The sequence below is a fragment of the Enhydra lutris genome, unplaced genomic scaffold (assembly GCF_002288905.1).
Source record: "Enhydra lutris kenyoni isolate GAN:26980312 unplaced genomic scaffold, ASM228890v2 scaffoldscaffold1, whole genome shotgun sequence".
NCBI lineage: Eukaryota > Metazoa > Chordata > Mammalia > Carnivora > Mustelidae > Enhydra > Enhydra lutris.
The window spans coordinates 59,701,970-59,715,630 of NW_019154085.1; the positions used below are offsets into that span (position 1 = coordinate 59,701,970).

The 13,661-nt window shown below is 32.9% G+C and overlaps 1 protein-coding gene across 2 annotated transcripts in view; it reads right to left on the bottom strand.

Annotated features, from left to right (window-relative positions):
• LOC111143035 (potassium voltage-gated channel subfamily H member 7) overlaps nt 1-13,661 on the bottom strand; it is a 488,043-nt gene that overhangs the window by 55,033 nt on the left and 419,349 nt on the right. For both annotated transcript variants that reach the window (XM_022496465.1, XM_022496473.1), the window contains exon 8: nt 6,910-7,309. In XM_022496465.1, coding sequence (XP_022352173.1) covers nt 6,910-7,309 — 400 coding nt within the window. The remainder of the gene's footprint in view (nt 1-6,909; nt 7,310-13,661) is intronic.

Here is a 13,661-nt window from a genome sequence, read left to right on the forward strand (position 1 = left end):
TCTTATCTCTATTTATTCTATTTTTATGTTCAGTTTGGGTTGTCTTAGAAGCTTAGACCTTTGATGTTAGTTCTTTCTTCTTAAAAACACTTAAAGCTACACATTTCTTTCTGAGCATGGTTTTAACTGTCTCTTACACATTTTGATACATTTTATTTTCATTTTCATTCAGTTAAATTATTTTCTAATTTTCCATGTGATTTTTTTCTTTGAACTATAGGTTATTTGGAAGTCTGTTACTTACTTTCTTTCCAAATATCTGTACCACTCTTTTCTCTTCTCTCTTCTTTCCCCTTCCCTTCCCTTCTCTTCCCTTCCCTTCCCTTCCCTTCCCTTCCCTTCCCTTCCCTTCCTCTCCTCTCCTCTCCTCTCCTCCCCTCCCCTCCCTTTCCCTCCCCTCCCCTCTTCCTTTCTTCCTTTTCTCTCTCTCTCTCATTGATTTCTGGTTTCTCTTGTGGTCAGAGATATACTCTGCATGATTCAATATATATAAATTTGTTGAGTTTTTGTTTGTTTTTGTTTTGTTTCTGGTTCAGAATATGGGTGCTTGGGTGGCTCAGTTGGTTGTGTCTGCTTTTGGCTCAGGTCATGATCCCAGGGTCTTCGGGTCTAGTCCTGCATTGGGATCCCTGCTCAACAGGGAGCCTGCTTCTCCCTCTCCCCCTGCTTGTAATCTCTCTCTGTCAAAAAAAAAAAAAAAAAAAAAGAAAAGAAAAGAAAAGAAAAGAACAGAACAGAACAAGAAAAAGAATATGACCTGTCTTGAAAATTTGATGTGTAGTCCAGCATATGGTCTATCTTTGGTGAATATCCCACATACACTAAAACAGAATGTGTATTCTGCTGGTATTCTATAATGCCAATATGTCAAGTTAATTGACAGTATCATTCAAGTCTTTTATATCTACTGATTTTCTGTCTGCTGATTCTATGAAACATAGAGGGAGGAGTGTTAATTGCTAACTGTAACTGTAGATTTGTCTTGTGAATTTGTCTATTTTTCTTTTAGGTTTGGTCAGTTTTTGCTTAATGTAATTGCTCTGTAACTGGGTGTTTACACACTTAGGACTGTGGTGGCTACTTTGTCTTTGGTAATAATCCTTGTCCTCAAGTCTGATTTAAAATCAATACTGCTGTTTACATATTCTCATAATTAGTGAATATGGGTACATCTCTTTCCATGTTTTTCTTTTACCTGTGTCTTTATATTTTAAGTGTTTTCTTTAGATAGAATAGAGATGAAACTTTTTTCAGAACAGCTGACAATTTCTGCAATTTAATGAGAGTTTAGCTCACTTACATTTAATGGAATTATTAATGCGGCTGTGTTTAAATCTACCATTTTGTTATTTGTTTTCTCTAGGTTCCCATTTCTCTTATTTCCTATCTTTTGGTTTTATTAATTTTATTATTTGATTTCATCTTCCCTATTCATTTGTTAGCTGTGCTGAAGGAGTTACAGTATGCATTTTTAACTTATCACTCTGGACCTTAAATAATATAATAGCTCTTCATGGATAATGTAGGAATCTTGCAACAATATACTTCCATTCCTTCTTTCCATTTTTATACTATTATTGTCACATTTTTAATTCTACATATGTTATAAAACCTAAAATTCATTCTCCTAATTTTTGCTTTAAAAATTTTTTTTGAAGACATTTAAAAATGGGAAAAAATCTTTTAAATCTATCTACATATTAACCTTCCCTGGTGTTCTTCATTTGTTTTTCTGGATCCAAATTTTCATCTTAATAACTTTTTTTACCTGAAAAACTTTATAATTTCTTATACTCTGCTTGTGATGAATTATGTCAGGTTTTATTTGTCTGTCACTTTTGAAGGATAGATTAATTGAGCCAATATTTCTGTGTTGACAGATTTTGTTTTTATTTGGGCACTTTAAAGATTTTATTACATTGTGTTCTGGCTTGCATTGTTTCTAATAAAAAATATGTTCTCAAGCTGATGTTTTTCCTCTGTACATGATGTGTCTTATTTTTTCCCCTCTGGTTACTTTTATTAAGACTTTTTCTCTTTATCATTAGTCTTCAGTAATTTGAGTATGATGTGCTTTTGTGTGTGTGTGTGTGTGTGTGTGTTTGTGTGTTTTGCCTGTTTAGGGGATCCACTAAACTTTCTGAATCTGTGGTTTCTAGATTTTATCAATTTTGGAAAAATTTCAGCCAGTTAAAAAATATTCTTATGGTTCCCATCCCCATTTTTCTGCGAGTCCACACACACATTTGTTAAAGTGTTTGGTATTGTCTGCTAATTTCATCATTTCTGTCAATTCTGGTTCCGGGCTTTAGTTTGTTTGTTTTAGTAAGATATAATTGACATACAACATTATATTAGTTTCAGAAGTACAACATAGTGATTTTATATTTGTATAGAGTCAGAAATGATCATCACAATAAGTCTAGTTAATATCCATCACCACATGTAGTCACAAAGTTTTTTTCTTGTGATAAGAACTTTTAACATTTACTCTTTAAGCAACGTTCAAATATACAATACAGTATTATTAACTACAGTCACTATACTAAACTGTACTCTACATTCCTATTTATTTATTTATTAACTGGAAATTTGTACCTTTGATTCCCTTCATGCATTTTACCTGCCCCTCACCCCCAGCCTCTGGTAACCACCCATTTGTTCTCTGGATCTATGAGCTTGGCTATTTTTGTTTGTGTTTTGTTTTTGTTTGTTTGTTTGTTTGTTTTTTAGATTCTACACATAAGTGAAAGTATAGGGTATTTGTGTTTTTCTGTCTGACTTGTTTCATTTAGCACATAATTGCCCTCAGGGTCTATCTGTGTTGTCACAATGGCAAGATCTCATTCTTTTTCTTTCTTTTTATGGCTAAATAATATTCCATTGTAAGTATATATTACATCTTCTTTATTGATTCTGAGTTAAATTTTTTTTTCTTTTCATTATTGTTTAGATTTTCTTATTCTTAACTTGTCAATTTTTTAATGAATTCTGGACACTTCAAATAGAACATTGTTTAATGCTGGGTATGAATGTTGGATATTGTTCTTACACACAGTTAAAATACTTGTAGATCAGTTTGTTCCTTTTGAGGCTTATTTTTTAAGCTTTGTTAGTGATAGACTAGCCCTAATATTATGGCACTATTTTTCCAAAATTTCTAATGAATACTTTTGATATTCAATGAGGGCTTTTCACTCTGACAGGGACCTGAATATTTTTAATACATGTGAGGTCAGGAAATTGTTCAATTTATGGTATTTCTGGTATTTATTAGACAGGCTTCAAGTTTCCCTCATGCATTCGTGACTTAGTATTAATCAGTAGACCCAAGAGGTACCTCTGCTTAATAGTGAAGCTTTTCTCTGCCATAGCTGCCTCTTTTCTCGTTGTCTGTCTTGCAAATTTTAGCACTCTAGTTACCATGACCTCTGATCTTGTTTTCTTAACTGGATGGGATCACTGTTATCTGCTTATGTTGCTTTTCCTTTCAGTTTGGTCCAGAAAGTGACTCCTGGCAGAAAGCTGAAGATATCATGGGGTCCATCTTGTTTGTTTTACTTCTTCAGAAATCAAAATTCCCTACTGTTTTCCAATGACTGAAAACAATTGCCTTCTGTATTCTATTCAGTTTTCTGTTATTTTCAAAAATTTTGTGGGAGTGTGGTAAATTTTCAGTTATTCCATTATTGCTAAAAGCAGAAATCCAGTAATTTTTTTTCACATGCTATAAAACAAGAAATTCTCCCAAGATGTTTGTAAGAAGGTTAGAGATGGAATACATTTACCTTCATTTACTGGTTTATGTATTTTTAAAATTATTTTGTATATTATATTTATAATATTTGAACAAAAATATAAACTATAGGGTGCCTGGGTGGCTCAGTTGTTAAGCATCTGCCTTCAGCTCAGGTCATGATCCCAGGGTCCTGGGATCGAAGTCCACGTCGGGCTCCCTGCTTGGCAGGAAGCCTGCTTCTTCCTCTCCCACTCCTCCTGCTTGTGTTCCCTCTCTCTCTATCTCTCTCTCTGTCAAATAAATAAAATCTTTAAAAAAATAAACATATATTATAATACATAGATATAAATATATGAGCATAACTTTTATTTACACTTATTTAATGGCTGCTTAAATTTTTCTTTATTTTTTGTCTTGAATTGCGTACATTTTTAAAATGAATTCTCTGGTCACTCTTGTCTGTACACATTCAGCAATACAATTGGTAACTGTCTTTGCAAACAACAGCTTTTAAAATATATCTACAGACATTTGAGTCATTTGCATTTAGTTAGATGATCTCTTTTTATGTTTAATTTTTAGTTTCCTTGAATTATATTGTTGTAAGAGAGATGGTAGATGCTTTGTTTTTTACAACTTGGCTTCAAATTTTTCTTTTTGAATGAAGATTGGTTTTAAAGAAGTTTAGGGATGATGAGAAAGTACACCCTGATAACTAGTGTTAGTATATACACAACATTTTACATCACATTTTTAAGATATTGTATATTATTTTAGGCTTAAATTTTTATTTTTTTAAGGATTTTATTTATTTGAGAGAGAGTGAGAGATTGAGGGAAAGAGAGCATTAGCAGGGGGAGGGCCAGAGGGAGAGGCAGACTCCCTGCTGAGCAGAGAGCCTGATGTGGGGCTGGATCCCAGGACCCCAATATCATGATCTAAGCTGAAGGCAGATGCTTAGCTAACTGAGTAACCCAGGGGCTCCTATTTTAGGCTTAAATCAGGGCACTCATGATCTAAGGAGTATGTGTTTAGTATAGAAATATAACTAAACAAAGACAACCAAATCATTTTCTAACACAGTTGGATCTGAATGGAAATACCATGTGTAGGTGCACCCATATACATGAAATGGCTAAGCACATTTTGGGGCATTCTTCTTATTAAGTTTTAAGTCTTAATTTGACTTTTTTTATTTGTAGCATAACAGGTGATGACAGAAGTCTCCAGGAATACCTATAAATTTTTTCCTGTGTGACACTGATCTCTACATAATTCCCTTTCAATTAAGGTGTATAGAACCAAATCCATTACTCAATAAAGTATATTATGTGGAATGAGGTTCTATCTTACTCCACTCAATTAATTAGACTGTTTTCTCTTTTTCTAAAAGATGAAAAATATCTGCAGAAAACAAGTATCCTTCTTTAAGAATTTATAGAAATAGCCTTGTATTATATTTAAGAGGGAAGGAAAGAAGGAATGAAGGAAAGAAGGAATAAAGGAAAGAAGAAAGAAGGAAGGAAGGAAAAAAGACTGTCAATTATCCTGATTGAGGTATTAGAGATTGGATATAGACCAAATAAAGAACTGAGTTTCCCTAATTTAAAATAATTCATGTGATAAACAGTACTATGTATTTATCATAATCCTCACAAGTGATAGGGAATTTCTAAGTGGTTAGCAGGTTAGAAAATTCTTTCTTGCAATTTCTAAGTTTCAAGATGTAGGTTCTGTTTTATTTATTTAAAAAAGTATTTATTTCTACACAAATGTTTGAATAATTAGGAACAAACTTTTAAAAATTTTCTTGGTTTTCTACCTATTTCACTAGAATTGATAATCACTATACGATATTTACTAGCAGTTATAATCACAGAGTGGTTGGGACTGTGTTTGTCCTGAGAGATTCATTCTCTCTGGAATGAATTTTTCTGTGTTTCCTAGTAGGTCCCTTTTCCATTTCCTTCTGGGTGCAAGGCTACTTCTGTGTTTGTAGCTCAGACTTAGCCTGAATCTGTAGAATATCTCAAGAGTTATTAGAATATAATGCTATTTACCTATACAAATCTTATTAAAATAACAATACTGAGACATATATATGAAAAGCAAATTTTAAATACAATGAACAATAAACTGGATGGATTGATATGTTTCATAAATAAAGCATACCTAAATACATTTCATTTGCGTATATGTTAACATTTAAAATCAACTCTGGATCTATTTTCAGATTTGTACACCATCTAGGAATGATGCCCTTTTTTAAGCTTTAAAAATCCATTATGGTTTTGTCAACTGCAGCTTGGTATCACAGCAGTTATCTTTAGTGACTCCACACTATGATTTTTAAAAATACTAAAATATCTTTAGTTGAACATATAATTTTTTGTTTCTTATTGTAAAAATATATCTCTTAATGATGCTCATGTCATCACCCCATTACAAGGTAAAGAGCAATCACTTAAACTTTGGAATAATATCATAGGGAAAGGAATTTTTAGCAAATAAGTGGTGAAAAATACATATATATATTTATCTGTCTATAAATACAGATATATTTAAGAAATATATATTATATATGTTATATAGAAATATGTTACATAGAAATATATATGTTATATAGAAATGTTATATATGTTATATAGAAATGTTACATATGTTATATAGAAATATATTTTTCTATTTAGAAATATATATGTATATCTGTATATATATTTTTCTATCTAGTAATGTGTTATATATGTATATATATCTCTATCTAGTAACATGTGTGTGTGTATATGTATATATGTATGTGTATATATATTTCTATCTATCTAGTAATATAAACTAATCTTTCCTACTCTAATCTGGTCTCAGCTTAAAATAGAAAATAACCACTACCAGTGGTTTTACAGCAGCAAAAGTGAACTATAAGTATCAATTCTGGAATCCCAAGATCTACATTACTCCAGTTTATGTTTGTGGTTTTCTGAGGTTCTGAAAGTCCTTTTGGCATCTCCTCTTCACAGACAGAATCAGGTTTGATAGAATATAATACCCATATATGTCATTCCATTATCTCTACAGTTTTCGATAGTTTTTTCTTCGCCTTACTCTGAATTGTCTACAGATATCAATTTTGTGATATTTTATCCTAATAGATAACAAAAGAGAAATCTACTTACAGCCAATCAACATGACACAGATTGAAAAGATTTTCTCCGAATTGGTATTAGGAGACACATTCCCGAATCCTACACTGGTTAAACTGCTGAAGGTAAAATAAAGTGCTGTGACGTATTTGTCTTTAATGGACGGTCCAGAACTTGAGTCACTGTCATTGTAACGTTTCCCAATTTGTTGTCCTAAGGAATCCAACCATCCGATTTTGTCTGTCAGGTAGGGCCTTTCTACATTCCCAATTGCATACCAAATGCAAGCCAGCCAGTGAGCTATCAGGGCAAATATGCACATTAAGAGCATTAGAACAGCAGCGCCGTATTCTGAATATCGATCAAGTTTCCGGGCCACTCGCACAAGACGAAGGAGTCGAGCTGTCTTCAAAAGACCAATTAATGTTGTTGTCTGTGGAAATAAATGTGTATGGTCAGAAATGGTTGGCAAACAATTCAGTGTATGTTCCTGTGAAGCAAAGTAAGTAAAACAAGTTAAAACAATATGGCAGCACTGAGGATGAATGCATATTTGAATTAAGTATTAAGGTGGTTTTTAAAAAATTTTACATCTGCTTTGGGAAATACTTTTAATGTCTGTGGTACATTAATTCATTATAGTGACATGCAAGACCCATGGGACAGAGACTCCACCTGTCCAGTTTTATCTTCTAACCAAGTCCCTTGAAGATAATGAATACTCAGTAAATTATTCCTTCACCAATAAACATCACTGTGTGTTGCTGGTGTGGCTAATAAGGGCCACACACTGGGATTATAGCGTTGAGCAGGCAGACATGATCACTTTCATAACAGAAAGAGATATTTACTTACTAGACAAAATGCCTTCTCTAATGAGGAGAAACAAGGTTCGCTGTCTTGTGGGGAGAGAGAGTTATTTTTTAAAGAAACAAACAATAAGCTCATTTCACAGTGAAAAGTGTGATAGTGATAATAAAACAGAGTGGTATGAGAGAGGGTGTCTGAGGGCATGGTCAGCATGGCGGTGACTTTAGAAAGAAAGGCCAAAAAAGGTCTTGCTGAGGAGCTGATGTCAGAGTTGAGAGAAGCCCGCATAATGAGCCAGGCAAACACATCATTGGGAGACTTATTGGATGATTGTATGCATGCCTTATGCACTATATTTAAATTCATTTTTACTTTCTAAATGTGTTACATTGATGAATTGTTTCTTGATGTCCCAAAGATATGATGTATTTTTCTTTGGGATGTGATATGTGTAACTAATTGTATGATTATTACTGACCAGGTATCTAATGATAGGACACTTCTATATAATAACAGGATACTTAACTGGTTGTTTGGATTTGAAATCTGATAAGTACAAATTACAAGTTCATTTCTTAGGTTTCCTAAATAATGTCAGCTATAAGTACTATATAATTCACAGGGCATATAATTATTCCATAGTTACATGGTGTTTACCAATCAATTATTGAGTCATTTTATGTGTTCATTGTTGGTGTTTATTTTGCAAAGTACAACCAACTGTATTAAGAACGCTTATATTTTAATTAAAGAAATAGCACATGTCAGAGCTATTGCCCTCTATGTTTTCATATTGACTTGGAAAAAAAAGCACTAAATGTTAAGAAAAATAGTTTCATTAATATTCCATAATAAGTGTTGTAGTTTCTTTCTCTTTCTTCTTTCCTTCCTTCTTTCCTTCCTTTCTCCTTCCTTCCTTCCTTCCTTCCTCCCTCTTTCTTTCTTTCTTTCTTTCTTTCTTTCCTTCTTCTTTCCTTCCCACCCCACCCCCCCACCTATCTATCTTCTTTCTTTCTTTCCTTTTTCTTGTGCCGGAGTGGTCACTAGGGAGATCCTTCAGTCTCCTCTGAATTCTTTTCAGTTTGTATTGGAAACTTCTAGAGATGAGAGGAGATTATGTAGTTGGGATGTGCTTATCAGATTTGGGCTCTGGTCTTTACTCATTATGGATTGTGTGGAAAAGTCGGTCTTCCTTGTTTTCAATGTTGAGTTATTAATTTTCAAGGTGGAATAAAGAAAACAGTATTTTTTTTCTTCACAGATATAAAGAGTTTATCTCTTCTTGATCAATAAAAGGAGAGTTTAAGTTAGTATTATGTAGTTCTCTGGAAGAAAAATCAACTTCCATCATTTGAATTATCAACATTTTAACTGAGCAGCTATTTTTTTTCAAATTTAGTTGGTTCTTTTTTGTTTCAAGTTTTTATTTAAATTGTAGTTAGTTAATATATAGTGTAATACTGGTTTCAGGAGTAGAATTTAGTGATTTATCACGTATAACACCCAGGGCTCATCACAGCAAGTGCCATCCTTAATCTATCACCCATTGAGCCCATCCCTCCAGCCTCACCCACCTCCCCTCCAGCAACCCTCAGTTTGTTCTTTATAGTTAATAGTCTTTTATGGTTTGCTTTCCTCTCTCTCTCTCTCTCTCTTATTTTTGTTTTTGTTTTTGTTTTGCTCCTTAAATTTCACGTATGAGTGAAATCATATGGTATTTGTCATTAGCATAATACACTCTAGCTCCACCCACACTGTTGCAAATGGCAAGATTTCATTCTTATTGATGGCTAAGTAATAGTCCCTTATATACATGTACAACTTTTTTTTCCATTTATCAACTGATGGACGTTTGGTCTCTTTCCATAATTTGGCTATTGTTGATAGTGCTGCTATAAACATCGGGGTACAAGTTCCCTCTCAAATCTGTATGTTTGTATCATTTGGGTAAGTACTACAATTGCTGGGTTGTAGGATAGTTCTGTTTTTAACTTTTTGAGGCACTTCTATACTTTTTTCCAGAGTGGCTGCCCCAGTTTGCATTCCCACCAACAGTGTAATGGGCTCCAAATTCTCCTGCATCCTTGCCCACATCTGTTGTTTCCTGTGTTGTTGATTTTTGCCATTTTGGCATGTGTGAGGTGATACCACATGTAATTTTGATTTGTATTTCCCTGATGCCAAGTGATGTTGAGAATGTTTTCATATGTCTGTTTTAGCTGATTTGTTAGGTGTTAGAACTTTGGAACAAACAAATGGATGTATGGATTCTGCATCCATACCAGCCTGTCATCTTGGACAAGTTGTTTATTTAATTTCTAAACTTCAATTTTTTCATCTCTAAATGGGTATAATAATGCTTCGTCACAGGGTTGTAGACAATGCCCCATAAATACTAGCTTTCTATGTTATTTAAATATCCCATGTGCTTTAGTTTCCATCAGTAAGCAGGAACAATATATTGTGAAATAGACTGATAGACCTTACACATTTTCCAAATACATTACTTTGCTAGCTAGAATTCCAGCTGGAGGCTTCTTAACACCAGCCTTTTGGCCTCCTCAGGAAATGGCAGTAATGTTAAAGACAAGAGCATCATTTAGATGCACTGACTGCTTGGACTTCAGTAACAGGAATCACCCTGGTTCAATGTGTCTCTTTCTACACTTCACAGTTTCAGTTTGTGTGTTTTTCTTCCTTGCTCTGTTACCTATTTACTTGTGTTGAGAAATCAGAAGTATTTGAAGATTATTGTTCAAAACTTTTTATCTTTGAAAGAAAATTTCTCTCTGAACCTCAAAAATAAATGAAATATAATGAAAATTCTCTAGGGTATTTGGCTAATGAGGTGAAATGCTTCAAAACAAATGAGATGTTTTAATAACATGTTGTGATAATAAGTACTAAGGACTCTTCTAGCTGCCAAGATATAAAACAAAAATGATGTTATGAAAAAAAAAGAAAAAGAAAAAGGAATCAATCTGCTGTGTAGGCTACCTCCCTCCTTTCTCCTTCTTTCAAAAAAACATCTGATTCTTCTAGGATTGTATCAAAATGAGATAAAACCTAGGTGATAGTAAGTTCTTTAAGCAGATAAATGAATGTAATTTATATAATAACACATAAGTAACATCTTTCCTGGAAAAAAAAAAAGCTTAAGAAATATAGCACATGATGAAGTCTCATCCCAACTGACATTATTCCAACAAAATAATTGCAGTTGTAGAGCAAGAGGGAGGGAGAGAAAGAGAGCAAGAGTGGAGGGAAGAGGGAGAGAAGGAGAGAAAAGTAGAGGGAGAGAAAAGGAGGAGAAATAACTAAATAGTTGTTTCACCTTTCAGTTGCTTCATAAGGATGAGTGAAAATTGACTTCAACAGTCAAAGCCATTCTCTTGTGATTTCATAACATGTAATCAAGAATAATCACATATGTTGTTTGACAATGTAACAAATGATCTTATTTTTATTGTTGTCAAGATGCTGCTAACACACCTGGGTATTCTTCCTTAGCTACTGTTGTGTACAGCATATCTTGTAGATGACACCTAAGATTGCAATAACTCTTTTCTTCTTCTTTAAATATCTCTTTAAAGATTTAAAGTGTTTTGCCCATATTACACAAAGAGAAAAACGATTGCACCAAAATTTCAGAGACAGTAGCCTAAAGAATGATCAATCTCCTCTTGCTGATTTGTTGGAGACTATTAGTCCCCACTGTTTAGCTCAATGTACTCTCTTTGTATTATGTGCAAATGAAAAATGAGACCAACAACTACCTTAGAGTTGTATTAACGTCAAAACTTGGCTAACTAGAATGTTTTCAGCATATATATACATATATATTTCTCTCACAGTATATCTAATTTCTAATTTCAGACATATTATGTAAATCTATTTTTGTGGGTTTTTCCCCTAATTTTTAAAAATAGAAATAAAATTATCTTTTAACCTATGCAATAATTTCAAAAGAGTAGAGGTAAAAAATTTTCTCATAGATGTTATTTCTTAACTTTTTACTGGTATTAGAAAAAATACTGTTTATTATTACTTTTGGTAGACTAAAAGAGCATAAGAGCTCATAAGACTCTTGTGATTATGTGATTATGACCTGTAAGATATCATAATAGTAAGTAAGGTGGAGGAAGAGGTGAGTTAGTTTGCAGTAGCTTGAAGCAAGGTACTTTGTTTTTTGGTTCTGCTCATGAACTGTAGCAAAGGAGACAATGAATTCTAGCAAGCCGTGGCTCCGCCTCATTAGTACCTATACCATTTCAGACCTGAACTCCTTTAACTGTGATTGAATGATATTGCAAACTCTTTCTGCCTGAATGCTACAGTAAAGAAAGTATACTTATTTAGGACTTTTATTTTTAATGTACTTTGTCATAACTTTTAAAATGTAAAATAACTCTTCCCCTGGCAATTCAAATTATTCAAGTTTCTGGGTGGTTGAAGCGTATCATCCAATTTAAATTTTTTTTAAAAATGTGCCCATATCATAGTTTATTAAAGCCCTAGGTACTTTCAGGGATCCTGGGTGGCTCTGTTGGTTAAGTGTCTGCCTTTGGCTCAGGTTTTGATCCCGGAGTCCTGAGATCAAGCCCAGGTTAGGCTCCTTGCTCAGTAGGGAGTCTGCTTCTCCCTCTTCCTCTGCCCCTCCCCTGTCATGTGCTCTCTCTCTCTCTCTCTCAAATAAAAAAAATAAAAATTTTAAAAATAAAATGAAACCCTAGATACTTTTTTATACTGAGGTAGAAGTTAGTTTCCTTTATTAAATATGACTTTCTTAACTAAACTTTATTTTAAATATATATACTCTAAACAATTGCAATTTTATAAACACGTTAGATACCAGACCCAGACTCAAGATGATCATGTAATTTTTTTTTATTAGATATTTTACAATAGATGAGGTAATATCCTTTCTTAGTGTAAGTGAAATTCTTTCTGAAGGCCTGAAATTAGAACAGGGGACTTCTTACTATTATCAAACAATTCTCTTCTTAAGAATAAATCTGGTTACACTTAAACTGAGAAATCCTCATCAATAAGAGAAAATATTATGCTCAATAATTTTCAAAATAAATTTTAAGTAAGCATTTTCAAGAATCTTACATTTAAAATACTTTATTTCAGAGGTTTACTTTCTAAAACTTTTGCCTCTAGTAAGTGGATAGAATTATTTATTTATAAATGGGGAAATATAAGTATGTGATCTTTAGTTTTGCCTACAGGATTGAAAGAATGAATCATCACTGAAAATTTCTACTTAATCCATCATTCTGTTCTGTTTGTCAAGAAATATTTGGGTACAAGTGGGGAAATGGGAACACTTAGTAATACACAACTCTACACTCATGTTTTGCTTCAGGTTTTATTTCAATTCCCTCTAAGCTCTGGCGCTTATATATACCATTCCAAGAATTGCTTACCCAATAAAACTTAACAATATTGAAACTAGTTTTGAGTTTTTTGTTCAGTTTGAGTCACACTTTTTCCAGTATTTCTAAGGACACATTCACTAATACAATAAAAAAAAAAAATTTGAGTATGTAAAAAACCTTAAGGAAATCACCTAATTTATTCTTTCTTTATTCATACCAAACCTCACAAATTCCTCCACAAACTGAGGCTTTCAAACTCAAGATTTTACAACCTCCCTGTGAAACTCACTCCAATATTTAACAACCTTTACTATCAAGATGTTTTTATTTTTATTTTGTTTATAATTAACATTCTATTTTGCTGCAATTTGAACTCACTTTCCCTTTCTTTAGTTACAGTAACATGGAAAACTGGTCATCAAATGATTTTAAATAGTAATAAGCAAGTGTTACAATGAATAAAAAATTTTGGATGTTATATTTTAAAAAGAGAATTTGACTTGTTTTGAGAAATATTTAACCAAAAATTGAACCTTTTGTCATTTGACTTGTTTTGAGAAATATTTAACCAAAAATTGAACCTTTTGTCAT